General features: G+C 30.1%; 1 protein-coding gene across 1 annotated transcript; it reads left to right on the top strand.

The window, feature by feature from the left end:
• Positions 1–5,184: 5,184 nt before the first annotated feature.
• On the top strand, positions 5,185–10,149 carry LOC143611850 (calcium-transporting ATPase 4, endoplasmic reticulum-type-like). Its single transcript, XM_077085977.1, has 8 exons — positions 5,185–6,619; positions 6,718–6,790; positions 6,887–7,008; positions 7,085–7,366; positions 7,449–7,826; positions 8,282–8,391; positions 8,496–8,724; positions 9,355–10,149. Exons 1-8 carry the CDS (start codon positions 5,240–5,242, stop codon positions 9,931–9,933), a joined length of 3,153 nt encoding a protein of 1,050 aa, XP_076942092.1. The 5' UTR covers positions 5,185–5,239; the 3' UTR covers positions 9,934–10,149.
• Positions 10,150–19,513: the final 9,364 nt, after the last annotated feature.

Raw genomic sequence — 19,513 nt, 5'->3', positions numbered from 1 at the left:
AATGAGAAACTAGTATATAAACATGTGCGGATGGTTAAAAAAATATAATAAAAATGTTAAATTTAATAATATACGTAATAAAATACCTTAAAGATTCGTAAGACATAAATAATGATAAATAAAATTTTATAATTCGTAAATATCTAAAAACCTTATTTAATACAACATTTAAAGTTATGGGTAAAGTTAGAATGCAAAGGGAGACAAAAATAAGAAGTGAGAAGGATTTATAGTCATACAAAAAACTCTCAAAAAAATTAAAAAAATCATAACTCAATATATAAATAAAAAAAAAATTCAAAGACCAAAATGTTTCTCCGTCATTCCCGTTCCCCAAAAAAAAGGCAAAACGACACAATGCCAAGGAAAAAATGATACAATACCGAAATGCATGAACAATACAATGATAAACAAAAAAAGACATAATAGATTGCAAAATATAACACAATGCCGAAAAAATATGACACAATGTTGAGTAATATAACAAAATATCAAGAAAAAAACACAATCAATGACGAAAATAAACAAAAAACACAATGATAAACAAAAAGACACAATGATCTTTTTCACTCAGCGTTGTCTTTTTTTTAGAACGAGGAAGACGGTGGAAACATTTTTGTGTTTTACATTTTTCGTTTTTGTATTAAAATTTAATTTATGATTTTTTTAATTAATTTTTCATTATTTTTTAGGGGTTTTTTTTCTACAAATCTTTCTCGTCATTCTCATTTTTACCCTCCTTTGTAAAATAACTTGACCCTTAACTTTGTTAATAATTCTATATATAGTAATAGTATTAGTTGGCATCCTAGTTGGCTAGTATAGTTAAATGACACGTGAAAGAATGATTTTGCTTTAATAGTATAGATAAATTGTTAACAATGAACACCTCAAAGTAAGAGTCAGATGGTGGTCAATTTTGCATCAATTTTAAATTTTATAAAAACAGTTTTTGATATTATGTTAAATAAATAAACATTAATGATAAAATGACTACAAGTTTGTGCAACGAAGACTCTTTATTCGTACATGTTTTTTCTTGTAAAAAAAATAAGTTAAAAAAAGTTTATTAAAATTCTATTCATAAAACTAATACGAATGCACTTATTTAAAAGAAAGTCAACACATATAATATAGTGGATGTATAAAATTTGAACTTATATACCTTTTCATCATACGATAAGAGGTATTTGTGAAACTAAGGTTGAGTTATTTTACAAAGGTCAATAAAAATGAGAAGTGTTAGAAGTCATAGTTAATTAGCATGTGTCAAGTGGGGACCAAAGAAAAAAGGGTGTAAAAGTAATGATACGCATTTCTCTTTTCACATGCAAGTCACATGTTAATTCCCTCATCATTTTAAAACGTCTATAACCTTTTCATATGATATTTAAAAAAAATCACCATAATAACAAGCATTTTTTTATCTTTAATAAGAGTACCATTTTGTTATATAAAAATTAAAATAAAAATTACGTCATTGTGTCTTTGCTTACCATTGTGTCTTTTTTCGTAATTGTGTCTTTCAACTTATCATTGTGTTTCCCTTTTTTTTTTAATACTAATAACACCATTGTGTAATAATAATATGTAAATATAATGATAAAATAACAACAAATTATCTAATACCTAAAACACAATTACACAATAACCTAAAACGTAAACACATGATGAATACGCATAATACAATGACATGAAACATAAGACACAATGATTATTACGTATAACACAATAACCTGAAACGTAAAACATAATGGAAACTATATATTACACAGTGACTTGAACGGAATACACAATGAACCGTAATACTATTAAGTAAATGGTGTCTGCCAATCTTGAACAAAAGACAATGAACGTATTATACAATGGCTACAAAACAATGATAAGTAGAAAGACATATGTTGAGCACAAAGACACAATGATGAATAAAAAGACACAATGACTTAATATTTGTTTTAATTTTTACTTTTAATATGAGTACCTATAGAAAAACACAATAATCAAAATCTATAACACAATGCATAGAAAAACTCAATTAAAAACACAATGAACAACCAAATAACACAATATAAAAAAACCCAATAAATTTTTTTATTTTTATATAACAATATGATATTCATATTAAAGATAAAAAAACGTTTGTTATTATGGTAATTTTTTTAAAATGTCATATGAAAAGGTTATGGGCATTTTAAAATGATGGGAGAATTGACATGTGCCTTACATGTGAAGAGAGAAAGTCATCATAAGTGGGTTATTACCTTAATGCCTTCAATTTTTATTATCAAATTAATCTTTACCATCCAAATCTAAGATCAATTGATTAGATTCCTTCTCACTCTTCTCATTTTTTTTGTATTTGTATTTTAACTTTACCATTGTCAACTAATATGAGAGTATATATTGACATTATATCTCTAGGTATTCAAATTAAATACTTTTCAACTCCTTCAAATTAAAACTTTTATCAAAAACTACAATAAAAAAATGTTGGTCAAATATTTAGAATATGGTGGTGTTATATTTCTAAGTTCTAACTATATAAACTAAATTATTCTCAACTAAAAAGTATCTTAATTACTTTTCCTTTTAAAAATAACTTTTTTTTATTCTTTTAAATATAACCATTACAAAATACATACTTTTGAATTTAACGTTCTCGTATTCTTATAAATTTACTAAGACATCATCCAATCTTTTAGCCCAATTCTACCGGTACGTCCTGTAAACCAGTTGCACCACCTATTCAACTACCGATTTACACAAACCGATTGAAAATTCACTTTGTCTCCACACCCAAAACACAACAAACAACCCCATCAGGCCATAACCATTACAATCCAGCCGACTAATAGTTTTTAAATATCAAATGTGAACAAACTTGTGGTCTTTTTCTTACTTTTCTCAAATAATAAACTAACAACTAAAAGAGTTTCAAATTTTCAAATATTCCAATTATTATCCTCCTCTTCAATTCAAACGCTTAAAATAATATTCTATACTACAACAAACACAAAACACACCTTCCCGGAAACCATATTATTATTATTATTATTATTATTATTATTATACTCTAATTCGCAAAAAGTGGATTCGTTTCATCATAAACAGTATACCTTTCCTCTTCCACACTCAACTAACTTCTTAATATTCAATATTCAACCTCCTCTGTTCTCTCTAACCATAATTTACGTCAATTTCTTCCAAATTATTATTCATCACTTGCAGGTAATTTAATTTCAACTTGTTTTACTCATTTACTGAACCGTACATTATTAGTGTTATTGTTGCATAATTTACGCTATATAATTTCAGCTTCCGGTGACTCGGTTATTGTATCGTACATTCATACTCGTGTTTTTGTTGTATATTTGATTGTGGTAGTTGTGTTGATTGCTTGTTGTTGATAGTTAGGTTTAGGAACTTGATAACCGTTGTGTTTCGGTTGAGGTTCCTGTAGATCTGTAGATTATTGCAGGTGATTTAGTTTCAACTTGTTTTACTCATTTACCGAACCGTACATTCATACTAGTGTTATTGTTGCATAATTTTACGTCATATTAATGTTAAATTTCTTCCAAATAGTTATCAACTTCAGGTGATTTCAACTTGTTTTACTTTGTAATTGTGTTGTACGTTCATACTCGTGTTTTTGTTGTGTAATAATTGATTGTGATAGTTGTGTTGATTACTTGTTGTTGATAATTAGGTTTAGGAACTTGATAACCGTTGTGTTTCGGTTGAGTTTACGGTAGATATATATATATATATATATATATATATATATATATATATATATATATATTATGAAACAGGATAAAATGCATTTTATTCTTAACATGAAAACACAGTGAGAAACAATTTGCTGTTATTATTAGGTTTATTTTTATAGGTGTTTTCTGTTATTTTTTTGTTCGTATTTGCTAATTTTCGATTATGAGACGTTATAAGAATTTGTTGTTTTATATTTTGTTGTTATTATTAGATTTTTTCTTTTGCTGTTATAAGTATTTGCCGGTATTTGCTGTTATTGTTTTGTTCTTGATTTTGATTCTTTTGTTGTAATTTTTAGGTTTTTTTCTTTGTTATTATAAATCATTGTTTATGTAGATTGGTATTGTAGTTGGTATTGTTTCTTATGCTCTCATTTTTTATAAATTGATATTATTTCCTATGTTCTCATGTTAAGATTTTTTTATTTTATTTTATTTTATTTTTTTTATTTTTTATTTTTTAATATAATTTCAACTTGTTTTACTTAATTATCGGATTATACATTCGCATAATTTACGCTATATGCATATTAATTTCGTCCAAATTTCAGATCAATGGTTACTAGTTGCAGGTAATTTGAACTTTTTATAGTACATTCATACTCGTGTACTTGTTGTATAGTTGATTGTGATAGTTGTTGATAGTTAGGTTTTGGAACTTGATAACCGTTGTGTTTCGGTTGAGTTTACTGTAGATATGTAGATTATTGCAGGTAATTTCAACTTGTTTTACTCAACTATTGAATCGTACATTGTTACTTGCGTTTTTGTTGCGTAATTAACGGTATATATTATATAATCTCAGTTTTGTCTAATTTTGGATCATTTGCTAGAATAGTTATCAACTTCTGGTAATTTCAACTTGTTTTAGTTAATAACCATATCGTACTTGTGTGTTTGTTGTGTAATTGATTGTGATAGTTATGTTGATTACCTTTTTTTTGATAATTATGTTACGGAACTTGATAACCGTCGTATTTCTGTTGTTTTTACTGTGCTCGGTTTTCATCTCGAAGGGATGGTTTAGAGGAGATCTAAAATGTAGTGATTAACAGTGAAAATAGTTTATTATTTTATAGTTTGAAAGAATTAGGATTAGTGTTTGATTGTCTTTCCTAATTTTTAGTTTTCTTGCTTGTCAAGCTGTTTCGCCTGTATATTAGGTTATTAGTTTTTTTGTATCAAGTAACTTGTATTCGTTTGGAAGCAGGAGCGGGTGTCTGTGTAATTGTGTATGGTTTGGATCGATTTCACTTGTGTAGTCTTTAACAATATTTAGGTTTCGGAACTTGAAAACCGTTTGTAGATGTGTAGAGATGCGATTGTTGCAATTGAGTTCATCCTTATCATAATAAACTTACTTTCTGTTATCTAAAGTTTGTTTACTAAACTTTTTGGCGAAATAAATCTGCAGGTGATTCATTTGAGGATTTTTTTTATCATTATTGCACTTTGGTATAATATTAATGGGTAAAGGAGCACAAAATTACACAGGCAAATCGTCTCTGGAACCAAACCAATATCCTGCATGGTCAAAGGAGATTCATGAATGTGAGCAGCACTATCAGGTGGATATCAAGTTAGGTCTTTCTGATGATGAGGTTAAGAACCGACTGCAAAAGTATGGAACGAATGAGTTGGAAAAACACGAAGGACAGTCTGTATTCAGGTTAATCTTGGATCAGTTTAACGATACTTTAGTTAGAATATTACTTGCTGCAGCTGTAATATCATTTGTTCTTGCTTCTTATGATGGAGAAGAGACTGCATTTGTTGAGCCGTTGGTGATTTTTCTCATATTAATTGTTAATGCAATTGTTGGTGTTTGGCAAGAAAGTAATGCAGAGAAAGCTTTAGAAGCTTTGAAAGAAATACAATCAGAACAAGCAACCGTGATCCGTAATGGAAGAAAAGTTTCATCTCTTCCTGCAAAAGAACTCGTTCCTGGTGATATTGTGGAGCTGCGTGTGGGTGATAAAATCCCTGCTGATATGCGAGTCGTTAGTCTAATTAGTTCGACTCTTAGAGTTGAACAAGGCTCGTTGACCGGTGAAAGTGAAGCTGTTAGCAAAACTACTAAACCTGTTTATGAAGAGTCTGATATTCAAGGGAAGAAATGTATGGTGTTTGCGGGGACCACTGTTGTGAATGGTAACTGTATCTGTTTGGTTACAGAAACAGGTATGAATACTGAGATAGGTAAAGTGCATTCACAGATTCAAGAAGCTGCACAAAATGAAGAAGACACGCCGTTAAAGAAGAAACTAAACGAGTTTGGAGAAGTTTTAACGATGCTAATCGGGTTAATTTGTCTTCTCGTTTGGCTAATTAACGTGAAGTATTTCCTCACATGGGATATTGTTGATGGTTTTCCAAGAAACTTTCAATTCTCATTTGAGAAATGCACTTATTATTTTGAAATTGCGGTCGCATTAGCAGTTGCTGCAATCCCAGAAGGTCTGCCAGCTGTCATTACCACTTGTTTGGCTCTTGGCACGCGTAAGATGGCTCAGAAGAACGCACTCGTTAGGAAGTTACCAAGTGTCGAGACTCTCGGGTGTACAACTGTCATATGTTCAGACAAAACCGGGACTTTAACTACCAACCAGATGGCGGTGGCCAAACTTGTTGCTATGGGTCGTCAACCGAATGTTGTTAGATCGTTTAATGTAGAAGGGACCAGTTACAACCCGTTTGATGGGAAAATACAAGATTGGCCAACTGGCAGAATGGACACCAACCTTCAAACAATTGCAAAGATTGCTGCTTTGGCTAATGATGCAGGCATTGAAAAATCTGAAAAAGGTTATGTGGCCACTGGGATGCCAACCGATGCAGCGTTAAAGGTATCGCAACCATAAAAAGTTTGTCTTTTTATATACAATTGAAACATATGTTTGCCTTAATAAGAATTACTCATTGTTTATGGTGTTTTTGTTTATAGGTTCTTGTTGAGAAAATGGGTCTTCCTACTGGATTGGGTTCTCGTTCATCTACCGGGAATAACGACCTTATGGGTAAGTCAATAGTTTTTTTTTATTTTTTATTTTATTTATTTATTTTTTCACTCGTGCGCATGGACTAATATGCCCCAGTGTGATCCTGTGATACAGCTTGTTCTCACGAATGGAGTAAAATGGAAACCAGAATCGCCACTCTCGAGTTTGACCGTGATAGAAAGTCAATGGGGGTCATTGTCTCATCAAAATCTGGAAGGAATTCATTACTTGTAAAGGTAACACATCATCTGTTACAATCATTTATTAGTCAGGATTTGACATGAAATGTGGTCAACTGTTTGACTTTTACAGGGTGCGGTTGAAAATCTGTTGGAAAGGAGTTCCCACATGCAGTTGCTTGACGGATCCGTTGTGGAACTTGACAACAGGGCAAAAACAGTCATCTTAAATAGCCTTAACGAGCTGTCCTCATCGGCATTACGTGTTTTGGGCTTTGCATACAAGGAGGACCCGCCAGAGTTTACAACATACAATGGTGATGAAGACCATCCTGCTCATAGTCGTTTACTTGATCCAGCAAATTACTCCAAAATCGAAAGTAATTTAGTCTTTGCTGGCTTAGCTGGACTCAGGGTGAGTAACTAAGTACCCGTATGCCATTTCTTTAATATCTTCATACAAAACACTAAATCTTAATTTAATATTATCTTTTAAGGATCCTCCTCGTAAAGAAGTTCGTCAAGCAATTGAAGACTGCAGAGCAGCTGGAATTCAAGTTATTGTGATAACCGGAGATAACAAGAACACAGCGGAAGCAATATGTCGTGAAATAGGAGTGTTTGGTCAACATGAAGATATTAGTTCTAGAAGCTTAACGGGACGAGAGTTTATGGAACATCATGATCAAAAAGGACACTTGGCGTACAAAGGTGGACTTCTGTTTTCTAGGGCTGAACCGCGTCACAAACAAGAAATAGTGAGGCTGCTTAAAGATTTAGGTGAAGTGGTTGCTATGACTGGTGATGGGGTCAACGATGCACCGGCTTTGAAATTGGCTGATATTGGAATTTCAATGGGCATTGCTGGCACCGAGGTATGTTTGACTTTAACGTGGCAAGTTTGACCAAACGGGTGAAAAATGTTGGGTTTGAAAGGAACAGGTCAAGTTGATTGACCAGTTGAAACTTGAAAGTCAACCTTGTCAATTTTCATGCATAAATCCTGTTTAGAAAATATTAAATTTGGACGGAAAGTGTTTAGGTAAAACCTACCCGAACTAAAATCGCCCAAGCTATGAAACAAGGTAAAAATGTAAAATAGAAGGAAATGGGTCAAATTGGTCAAACATATTAAAAGTCAACCAGAGTGTATTTTATGCATAAAGACTCCTAGATCATTTCATTTAAGAACTTAGATTACTGTTGAAAACAATATAATTTTATGGTCATATCACAAATTATTTACAAAAAGAGTGTTGGACAAAAGGCTTACTGAACCAGATATTTAATCTCTTGAAAAATAATATATTTTTCGTTAATTTGTGCACAGGTTGCAAAGGAAGCTTCTGACATGGTATTAGCTGATGATAATTTTAGCACAATTGTGGCTGCTGTTGGAGAAGGCAGGTCTATTTACAACAATATGAAGGCCTTTATTCGGTGAGTTCAAAAGCAATAATTTGTTGGATTTTATTATTGATATTTACTTCTATTTTTCTTAAAGATTCATCATTTTTTAAACTGTTTTTTTCTCTACTTTCCAGCTATATGATTTCCTCAAATATAGGTGAAGTTGCCTCCATATTCTTAACTGCTGCTATCGGCATCCCAGAAGGCCTGATTCCCGTTCAGCTTCTATGGGTCAACCTGGTCACCGATGGCCCCCCGGCCACTGCATTGGGCTTTAATCCACCTGACAAATACATCATGAAAAAAGCTCCTCGAAGAAGTGACGATTCATTAATCAGTGCCTGGATTTTATTCCGCTATCTGGTATTTTTCTTACTTCATACTAAATATGAGCGACTCATGTAACAGGTCAAAATGGATCGCTTTGGTTAGGCTGACTTGAAACTTTTTTTTTGTTGTGCTCAAGTCGGAACTTCACATATCGAGCTTGACTAGCCTCGAGACCCTAATGAACCTATTTTTTATATAATTTTTATTTAATGCATTAAGTGTATAAAATTTGTCTATTAAATTATGATAAAGATAACTAAATGATGTATATTAAATTTATAATTAATAAATAATAAACAAGCCGAGCTCGAGATCTAGATACAAAGATCTAAATGAGCTGAGCTCGAGCTTTGGCAAGCTTGGGTCAGCCAGGCTCGTTTACGCCCCTAGACAAAATAGGCCTGAAAACGGAAACATGAAAGCAAAAGAGTATAGTATTTCGATAATAGTTTGTAATTTGTGATTAACGATTTCGACTTCTTTGACTTGATTGACCCATTTTGATGTCTCATGTTTAGTAAAAATATTAATCTTAACCCGTTTCGGGTTTTAGACATAAAAAGATAACCAGTTGAAATCTCACTGTTCATTTCTGAATCCAAATTAAATTTTTTTTGACATTTTGTGTTGTTTTGACTTTTGAAATTTTAACTTTATATGCAGGTAATTGGGCTCTATGTTGGCATAGCAACCGTGGGCGTTTTCGTCATTTGGTACACTCACAACTCGTTTTTCGGCATTGACTTAAGTCAAGATGGTCACACCCTAGTCACATACTCCCAGCTTGCTAACTGGGGTCAATGCAAAACATGGAACAATTTTACCGTTTTACCCTTTAAAGCCGGAGACCAAGTCTTTAACTTTGACTCGAACCCGTGTGACTATTTCCACGGTGGAAAAGTCAAAGCCATGACACTCTCACTCTCTGTACTGGTTGCTATTGAAATGTTTAATTCCTTAAATGCCCTTTCGGAAGACGAGACCCTTTTAACCATGCCACCATGGGTCAACCCGTGGTTGCTTGTTGCAATGTCGGTCTCGTTTGGGCTTCACTTTATAATCCTATATGTCCCGTTTCTTGCACAAGTGTTTGGGATTGTTCCATTAAGCTTTAACGAGTGGTTGTTGGTTTTGGCGGTTGCTTTGCCGGTTATATTGATTGATGAGATACTTAAGTTTGTTGGTCGGTTGACTAACAGAAGTCAACCGGACCGAAGGCCTTCCAGGACGAAAACTGAGTGAAATTACGAAAATACCCTTGACCGACGTACACGAGTTGTGGTCCGATCTTATAAGCCCTTAGTGTGGCTGAAAGTTGCTCTAAGGGTAGTTTGGACCATGGACAAACTTCTACTAATAGGTCTGATAGAAACTAACATCATCTGTTTTTTCTTTTATTTATTTTTGTTTATGTATTTGGACTTATGTCATAGAAACTATTATTCTTGGTTACAATGTAACATGATATGTAACAAATTCAAACTCAAACCTATAACATTGCTTTAGTGGTTTCAATATGATTTCTCCTAGAATTCAAAGTGTGCATGAGTTTTCTCACTTTCGATTTCAACAGATTTCTTACTCGCGTCCCAAAGAATATGATTCGTTAACATCAACTAGGCTCGTGATTTAGGTAGTGTTTTGTTGATGGGTATAATAACGAAGGAATGACTTCTATTCATGTTGTACCATAGGAAACGGACGGACTTGTGTTGTTTATGGGCATGACATGTAATTCTCGGTCATCTTTTCTGCTTCTGCCTTTTTTTTTTCTTTTCATTTTCGTATTGTAACTCATAATAAAAAGTGTTTTATTTATTGGCAAATTGAGAATAAATAATCTTATCTTTTTTGTATTGACCGATAATAATCCTATCTTTAAGAGTCACTGCCAACGGTCCAACTTTTCGACTATTTTTCTCTCAATGGACATCCGTTAAAAAACATGTCGTTAAGTTTTTTTCCGAGTTAACATCCGATGTTTTAGAGCTTTTGATTGGAAGAAGCACACAAGTTAATTGATGTAAAACTTATTTTGAAATGGTGATTCAAATTGCTTGATTTTTGTTAATTGGAAATTCAAACACCCGAATTGAAACACGGTTTCGCGTTTGGATCACCGTTTCGAGATAAGTTTTACATCAGTCGGCTCGTGTCCTTCTTCCGATAAAAAACCCTAAAACATCGGTTTGAAACTCGGAAAAAAATTTAACAACGTTAAGTGTTTTTTAACGGAGGTCCTTTGAGTGAAAAGTAGTCGAAAGGTTGGACCGTTAGCAGTGATTTTTAAAAGTAGGATTATTATCAGCCAATACATAAAATGAGAGATTTTTTATTTCCAATTTGCCTTATTTATTTTGTTTTATAAATAGTTCGTCTACATACTCCATCAACTTAGAAAGCTTTTTGTTATATTTGTTAAAAGAATGCAATAAGACGTGGCCTAGCAAGTCACGCAACTAAGAACCACATTATGACACGAAATATAACCCAGATATGTCCATGCCACTATGATATCGTTGGGATCCAGTCAAGAAAGATACGCCAAATGATGATTATAACACACAAGTATATGCTTTAACTTTTTAAAATGTGGTGATCGTTGGTTACCTATGGAGAGGTGTTACGGTTGTAAAATGCCTCAACGTTCAGAACTATACTCGAATCAATTATTGATTTTTGGTATAAATTAAAGATCGTCCAATAATGGAGTTAAAGACTGAGGTTCATAGATTAGACTTGTAATCTAAATTTAATACTGAAAATAGAAGATAAGATTTTAGATAAGATTTCCATCAGGGTTTTTCAGATGTTTGTCGATGGTAATTATTTTTAGTGTTCTTTCCTATTTTTCAAATATATTATGCTAACCTCTTTGTTTTGGTGGTCACTAGTTTGCTTGAATTAGTGCTATCGAAATTAAATTTCTCCAAAATGGGTTTGCATCGGCTCATGGTACATAACTAAATATTCATGAATTTGTCTTTTTCTTTTAAGGTTGGTGCTCATGCGATACAGCGGGAACACAAACCGTTGATAATGGTTTAGTTTCAATTTTTAACGGTTCTGTTTCGATTTACGATGATAAAAAACCGCTACTAATTGTTTATTTATTTATTTAAAAAACCGGACCGCAAGCACTGCTACGTAAATGCTAACTTTTTTAACTAAAAAAACTAAGGTTATATCATACTCAAATTAAAGAGAATAAAATTCTCGTTTTTATGGTGCCGATTTTTAAAAAATATACTAGCATATGAATAAATTATGACCGTTTAAAAGTTGTGGTTGGAAGTTAGCTTAAATGTGAAATTAAAAATAATATATGGTTAAAAAATTAAATGGCTAACGTTGTAACTATTAGTCTATTACTTAAATTTACAAAAGCTAATTAAAGTTGAGGGGGCAAATGTTGTACCTATGTTTAAAGAATTCTAATGAACTATTTTGTTCCTCTTCAACAAGCTATATAAGTTGTACCATTTGTTAATTAAGTTGTAACTTAATTAAAACATAAGTGTCTTAATTTGCCTATTGAAATATGTATTATATACTATATAGATTTGTAAAACTAAATAACTTATTAAAATAATAAATTATCAACATATTAACACACCAAAATTGACATTCATAATCAATAAGTCACCTCATGAAGTCTCATGGTACACCCATGATGCCAAATCATTCCCACTTTATCCCCACACACTCATCATCCACCATAAACAATATTGAGATAAATAAAGGCACACTTTTCATTTTACACTCCATCCATCCTTCCTCTCAATTTCTTCTCACCTAAGCTCATCAATCCTACCTCCCAACAATTTCAGTCAACCCTTATCACCGTCCACCACCATGGCCTCCACATGCATGTCAACATACATAAACCTCTACAAATGGCCTGATTCTGACCGAGAATTTGTTCGGTCAGTCAGTAAAAACCGCCACCCGAGGGTGGTGGATAGTATCTCCTGCAGGCAACTTTACCTTAGAAGCTACAAGTTTTCTAGAAAAGAGAGCTTGAATGAGAGAACCATGAAGTGTATAGGAAGAGTTAAGGAAAGAGCTAGTATCCGTGGGAAACCGGACAAGTCTCCGAAGAGCAATGGCCGTCCGAAAGACGGTGGAAAGAGGAAGAGGAGGAAGGAGGAGTGTACAGTGGTTATGAAGGCTAAGGAGACATCTTATATGCTGCCTTGACTTCTATTTTCCGAAGGTTGTTATCTTGCACTACAAAGGTTGATGTTGCGGATTGACTTTTGATTAATTGCATGAAGATTTTATGTTGTTTTTTTTTTTTGAAAGGTTTGGTTTTATGTTTTTTTATTTATTTATTTATGTTTATTGATGTTAATACAACATGTATTATTATAATCAAGGCTCCCATAATTCCTAAAATTTTCAGCCTTATTTTTGTACTTATGAAAGAATGAAGGAAAATTAATAAAATTAGTTGAAAAATTATTGATTTGGTTATTAAGTCTTTTTTTTCTTTTTTCTATAATCAAGTTTTACGCTAGCTATGGTTATATATGTAATATAACCAAAAACTTCGTGCGATGCGGTGGGGAATGTTAATTCATATTAATTAAAAAACTATAATAAGTTCATATATAATTAAATTAAAAAAAATAAAACGTTCATTTTTATGATATAATTTTTTTTACAAAATATTAACGTATTAAAAATTATGATAATTTAGAAAATAATGGGAAAAGTTAGCTTAAAATTCCTATGCCGGCCCATTCCAATCTTGTCTAACTTTGCTAACTCCGCCTTTTCAACCTGTATCCTGTTCGTTCTGGAAACACGTCTTGTTATTCCATCTTTTCTTGAATCTCCATTAACGGAAGCAATAGAAGCTTAAGAAGGAGAACCAAACCCTAGCTCACTCGTTGACATTTTTTTTTACATCTCCTTCTAGAGCCCAAGTATCATATACAGTTAACAATATTATGTTTAAAAGAATTGTATCATATGTTCTAAAAGTTGTCATTACCTTTAACTTTAAAAATACCGAATAATATACGTAAGTGTAAATTAAAAGACTATATATCCAATATAGATAATGAACAGTGAATACGAATAATATTTCTATCTTTTTCAATAATTGAAATTGTCATTAATCAAAAGTCACTAGTTATTAATATTAAAGCCAAAACATAGGATTCGATTTTAATCCATAATCTACCCTTGTAAGAAAGGTACAAATCAAATATTCTATTTCTTCATTGATAGTGAAAGAAAGACAAATAAAAAAAGAAACAAACTTATGTTGGTTGTTATTACTAGTGATATGCATGCGGAGCTACAATTTCCACGTGAAAAAAAAAAACTGGTGGCAGACTTTGTTTCTTCATGAACGGAGGAGACGACGAGTACATATAATAGATAAGGATTTAGGGTTTAATATGAAATCCTTATGATATGTTATAAAACAACTAAACAAGAGAGCATCAATATTATTTTTTTAAGTTTTTTATTTAGTAATATTTGACATTTAACTTTTGATATTCATGAGACAATTAATGATGTATCAACAAATAAGAAGTAAGGTTATCTTTATATAAACAAAAATGTCTTGAACAAAACAAGAATATATTATATTTGACACACATGTTTTAGTCATGCATTGAATGAGCTCAGTATTAAGCCAAATTTATATCAAAGCGTATATAGAAACATTGTCATTTGTAGTAAAATTTAGAGTAACATTACGAACATAATATAAAATGTATAATATTTGACCTGCATCGGTTTTGAACAAAACTTATGTTGAAACGTAAATAAAAATAAGCGTTCGTGATAATATATATAAAATTTATGAAAACATATAGTATATTAAAATATGTATGAGAAAAATAAATGTGTTAAAATAAAAAGTTAGTTATAGGAATAATAAAAAGTAAGTTAGGTGTCAAGAAATAAGTGGTTAATATATCTACTATTTCATGAATAGTTACTTTATGTGAGTTAACTATTATTTGCTATTATATATATATATATAGAGAGAGAGAGGATGGATCTTTTGAGAACCATGTTGAGTTATAAAAACTTAAGAACTCCATTCTATGCCACACATTTAATTAAATGGATTGGAATATGTGGTTGAGATTAAATCTGTCAAAAAAGTCAAAGTAGGAGAGAGAATAAAAATGTAAGTGGTTACACTAACTTTTACTTCCGTTACACATGTGTAAAAAGTCGACTCGGTGCGTAAAAAATTCTGTAATCTTTTTTACGTGTATGTAACCTACATATATTACGCATGTGTAAAAAAAATTCGAAAAAAAATTTGTTACACTGAGTTTTTTCGAGTTCTTAAAACTCAAAATAGTTCTCATTTGAAATCTCCCACACACACACACACACACTAAGCGGGTGCCCGCGCGATGCAGTGAGTATTTGAAAACTTGTATTGGTAATCAAGTAACAATTATGGGTGTTCATGGTTTGGTTTAAAATCTTGAAACCGTGGTCGTATTTTGGTTTCACAGTTGGTTTTTATCATTTACTTTCAATCAGTTGGTCGATTCCAAAATTTTCAAAATATACTAAATGGTTTGGTTTGCAATTTATAACGAAAGTCGTTCATATGAAACCAGACCATACGGTAAATGTTTAATGCATTTTAATTTTTTTGATTGTTTAGTATTAAATACATATATGTATGGTGAGAATTATAAGAGAAAATTTTGAAATTGAGATCTTTGTAAACCATTTTGTGTCACAAAAAAACCCTTAAAAATTATAAAATGAAAAAAAGTGAAAATTTTAAAAAAGTAAAACAACTAAAAATTTTTATTTTTCATCCAGGCTTCATTAAAAAACATAACTATACACATATGTATATTTTTATTTAATCTCGATTTACATAATGTACACATATGTACATTATCATTTATCTTATTGTACATATGTGTATAAAGAATAACATGTATAAAATTAAAAAAAATACATATTATACATATATGTATAATTTTTGATAAACATATATTTTTTAATTTTTTATGAAACCGGGATGAAAGATAAAATCTTTTGGTTTTTTTTTCTTTTTTTATTTTTGCGTTTTTTTTTGTTTTATAATTTATTTTATTTTTCTTAAAAAGAGTTTTTTTTTTATCTAAAATGGTTCTCAAAGTTATCAATTTCAAAATGGTTCTTACATGATCCCAATCATATACATTTATTAGATATAGTTAAAATAAAACTTGAACAAAGTCTTTTTTTAATACAAGTAAACTTGACTATTAAATCTTTAAATTAACCCAATTCTTATATATTTTTTTGTAATACGTGTTTTTGTTGCGCCTTCCATTAAAGTTTATCATTTATCTGGCAAACATTTCAATATTCATATTATGATCCTATTCAGCATCATGTGTTGTTGGTGTTTAGTTATAATTAATGGTGCAATTAGATTATAAATACCTTAAACTAAATTTATTATTGAAGCTTAAACTGCGAAACCAAACCAGAACCAAACAGTTATTAACGGTTTAGTTTCATTTTTCAATTGTTCAATTTTAATTTTTTAATAATAAAAAATTTGTTAATAATGGTTGAGTTCATATGTTTAACTTAAAAATATCAAAACTGGCATTGAATACCCTTAGGTAACATATTAAACTTTTTTTTTAAATTGAAAAAACTATAATAATATTATACTCAAATTAAAGAGTATAAAAATCTCATTTTTTATGGGGCAATTTTTTTGTACAAAAACACTAACGTATAAAAAAGTTATAGTCTTTTAAAAGTCGTAGGGGATGCTTGGTTTGAAATTGAAATACAAAAATATAATATTGTGAAAGATGGGGTAAACTTATAAGTTGGTTAAATTGTGTTTAAAAGACAAGTTTACCCATTTTTATACATGTACATTATGCATTAAAATGTGTAAAACTTTTAAAATCAAGGGTTTTAATTAGCCCTTGTCTCATACATTATATATAAGATCAGGATCATGTGAGAACTTTTTGGGAATTGAGAACTATGAGAACCATTTTGGAGCACAAAAAAACCCAAAAAATAAAAAAAAATCATAAAACAAAAAAAAACAGAGAAATAAAAATAGTAAAAAAACCAAAGTTCTTATTTATCATCCTGGTTTCTAAAAAAAACGTAAAAAAAAATTATCGGTTTAGCTAAATTATACATATATGTATAATATGTATATATATGTACACACATGTTTTTTCCTATACACATGTATAATTTAAGGTAAATGATAATGTACATATGTGTACATTACGTAACTAGAGATTAAATAAAAGTATACATATGTGTATATGTATAATATGAATAAAATATAAGAATTTTGGTTTTTTTATATACATGTTTTTTTCCTATACACATATGTATGCTTTTTTTAATGAAACCGGAATGAAATATAAGAATTTTGTTTTTTTACTTTTTTAAAATTTTTGTTTTTTTTTGTTTTATAATTTTTAAATATTTTTTTAGTGGTCCAAAATGGTTCTCAAAATTCTCAATTTGCCAATGATTCTCTTAAGATTTTTACCCTATATATATATATATATATATATATATATATATATATATATATTCTTTATATTTTTTTACGTCCATAGGACTACAACCCTAACTATTTGAAAAAGACTTATCGAATTATTTGATACCACTAGACAAGATGACCCTTTGGTTTTTGGGTATCCAAATTTGAAATTTGTGTTTTAAGCCATACTTCAAAAGGTTCGAAGCATAATTAACAAAGTAAAAATCTCTAACCAATAATGTTTTTATGATGTGATATACAAAATTAATGGGTCGTGTATCACATACACCTTTTATTCGCATGCTTAAATTCCAATCATATGTGAAGGGATTATGATATATAAATAAACTAGTTTTAGAGAACGTGTCACACACGTGATAATTCAAATTATAAAATCATAAATAAAACAAATAATTACATAACGTATATGAAAAAAATGTATTACATCTGTGCTTGTATCTATACAATGTGTATATAAATTGATTTTATTTATATCACAAAATGATTTTTTTAAATGAAATTAATAAAAAAAATACACGTGCAAAATCGTACCCGAGAATGCTTCTTTCTATTGAAAAATTCATTCTCGTTGTCATATATGTATATTTGAAATAATTTTGTTTGTGAACCAATTTTGAAAATAAAATTTTCATACAGTAGTAGTTCTAACCACTCAGCCTAAATACAAAAGAGGCGTTACCTTTATTGATATATTTATCAATTTACCACCTATCAAAGGAAAATATGATATTAAATTGTAGCAATAGATGTTTTTCAAGAACTATGTTTTTCTGAGCTACACCATAAAAAAGATTTTGATAAGTTTTAGAGGGCTTCTTGATTTTTTTCATAATGACAACACAAAAAATAACATGTTAACCCATTTAATTTTGTGAATATTTTGTTTCATTTGAGCATAGTTTTGCATGACATGCTTCCCATATAACGTTCTGATCACCATTGAAAGAAAAATTAATGTTAACATAAATATTTCAAATTTGATAAAAGTTAGAAGCATTAATAGGCATGGGGATGGCAAGTCTAAAGTGTTCGCAATCTTTTCTTAAATTTTAATAGTTGAGGGAAAAATAGTCAACTTGCCAAATCCCGAACCTTTTGATTATTTCAAAAAATGCCCTTAAAAATAAACTTGAAACTCGAATCATGTTTAAAATTCTAACTATCATACTTTTGACATTTTAAAGTTAACACTTTGAACCCATAACAAATTTGACGATAAATCTATTTTGCATTCTCAAACTTTTAAAAATACTCAAAATTTTCATTTTTGACCTGTAACAAATTTTGACCTAAATGTAGTTAACTTGTACCAAACAATCTATTTACCAACTTTTGACCCATACAATCAAATTTAACTTTCACAAAAAACCCGAAACAATTTTCATTTGAGAAAGATGATTTGTTGTTGCTTTTTGGAATTCACCAAGTATTTTGAAATATATAGTAAAATAATATGTTAATATTTATATTTATAAAAATATATAGATATTATATAAATATAGTGTAAAAGGAAAGTGAATAGTTATTGATTTATTACATATATTAGGGTATATTAGTTTTGGAGGAAAAAAATTATGATAATTAACCAAAACATGACAAATGTCCACATTTATTTACTTTATTAGAATAGGTGGATTAAGTTTGGCGGATAAAATTGACTTACACACGAATCTACATGCATATGCAAAACGACTCTAATTTACATATGATTTGAACTTCATTAGAAAAAAAAATTAGAAAAAAAAATGATGTTTTATTGATGGTACATAACAAGAAGGTGATACGCAAGAGTTGTCTTGCGTATGATCAAAATTTAGCCAATCGTTTTATGTAATGATGCGTTATGTGCGAATAAAAGGTAAAACAGTAAAACACGACATATATTGGTCATGTAACCCTGAACTATAATATGATTTTCTATGTCTATATGCGTATATATCACATCTAAAAGATGTGTTTCATAATTGTTTCTTAATTATGTTTAACATGATAGTATGATACAATAGTAATATAGTTTTAAATGATGATAATAATAATAATAATAAAAGAAGAAATATTATTATAACGTATACAATATACTTACAAGATAAGTGTTCCTCACTCTTGTATGATTTGTATAAAGATTTAGTGGCCACTATGATGACTAGTAGAAACATACGAAAACAAAAAGGAAAAGAAAAGGTTATCCCCAAATGAAGAAAGATGATTCAAAGCACAAAGTCAAAGAAATGCTACTTACAATGCAAGAATGGTTGTCTTTGTCAACAACAATAGTTTGCAATA

The sequence above is a fragment of the Bidens hawaiensis genome, unplaced genomic scaffold (assembly GCF_021521415.1).
Source record: "Bidens hawaiensis isolate Kalapana, Puna unplaced genomic scaffold, B.hawaiensis_p1.1 tig00032417_1, whole genome shotgun sequence".
NCBI lineage: Eukaryota > Viridiplantae > Streptophyta > Magnoliopsida > Asterales > Asteraceae > Bidens > Bidens hawaiensis.
This window is presented reverse-complemented; position numbering and strand designations above follow the sequence as displayed.

Coding starts and splice junctions, on each gene's coding strand:
- LOC143611850 (XM_077085977.1), top strand. CDS start 5,240: ATGGGTAAAGGAGCACAAAATTACACAGGCAAATCGTCTCTGGAACCA. Junction 6,791..6,886: donor CGGGAATAACGACCTTATGG/GTAAGTCAATAG, acceptor CCTGTGATACAG/CTTGTTCTCACGAATGGAGT. Junction 7,009..7,084: donor GGAATTCATTACTTGTAAAG/GTAACACATCAT, acceptor TGACTTTTACAG/GGTGCGGTTGAAAATCTGTT.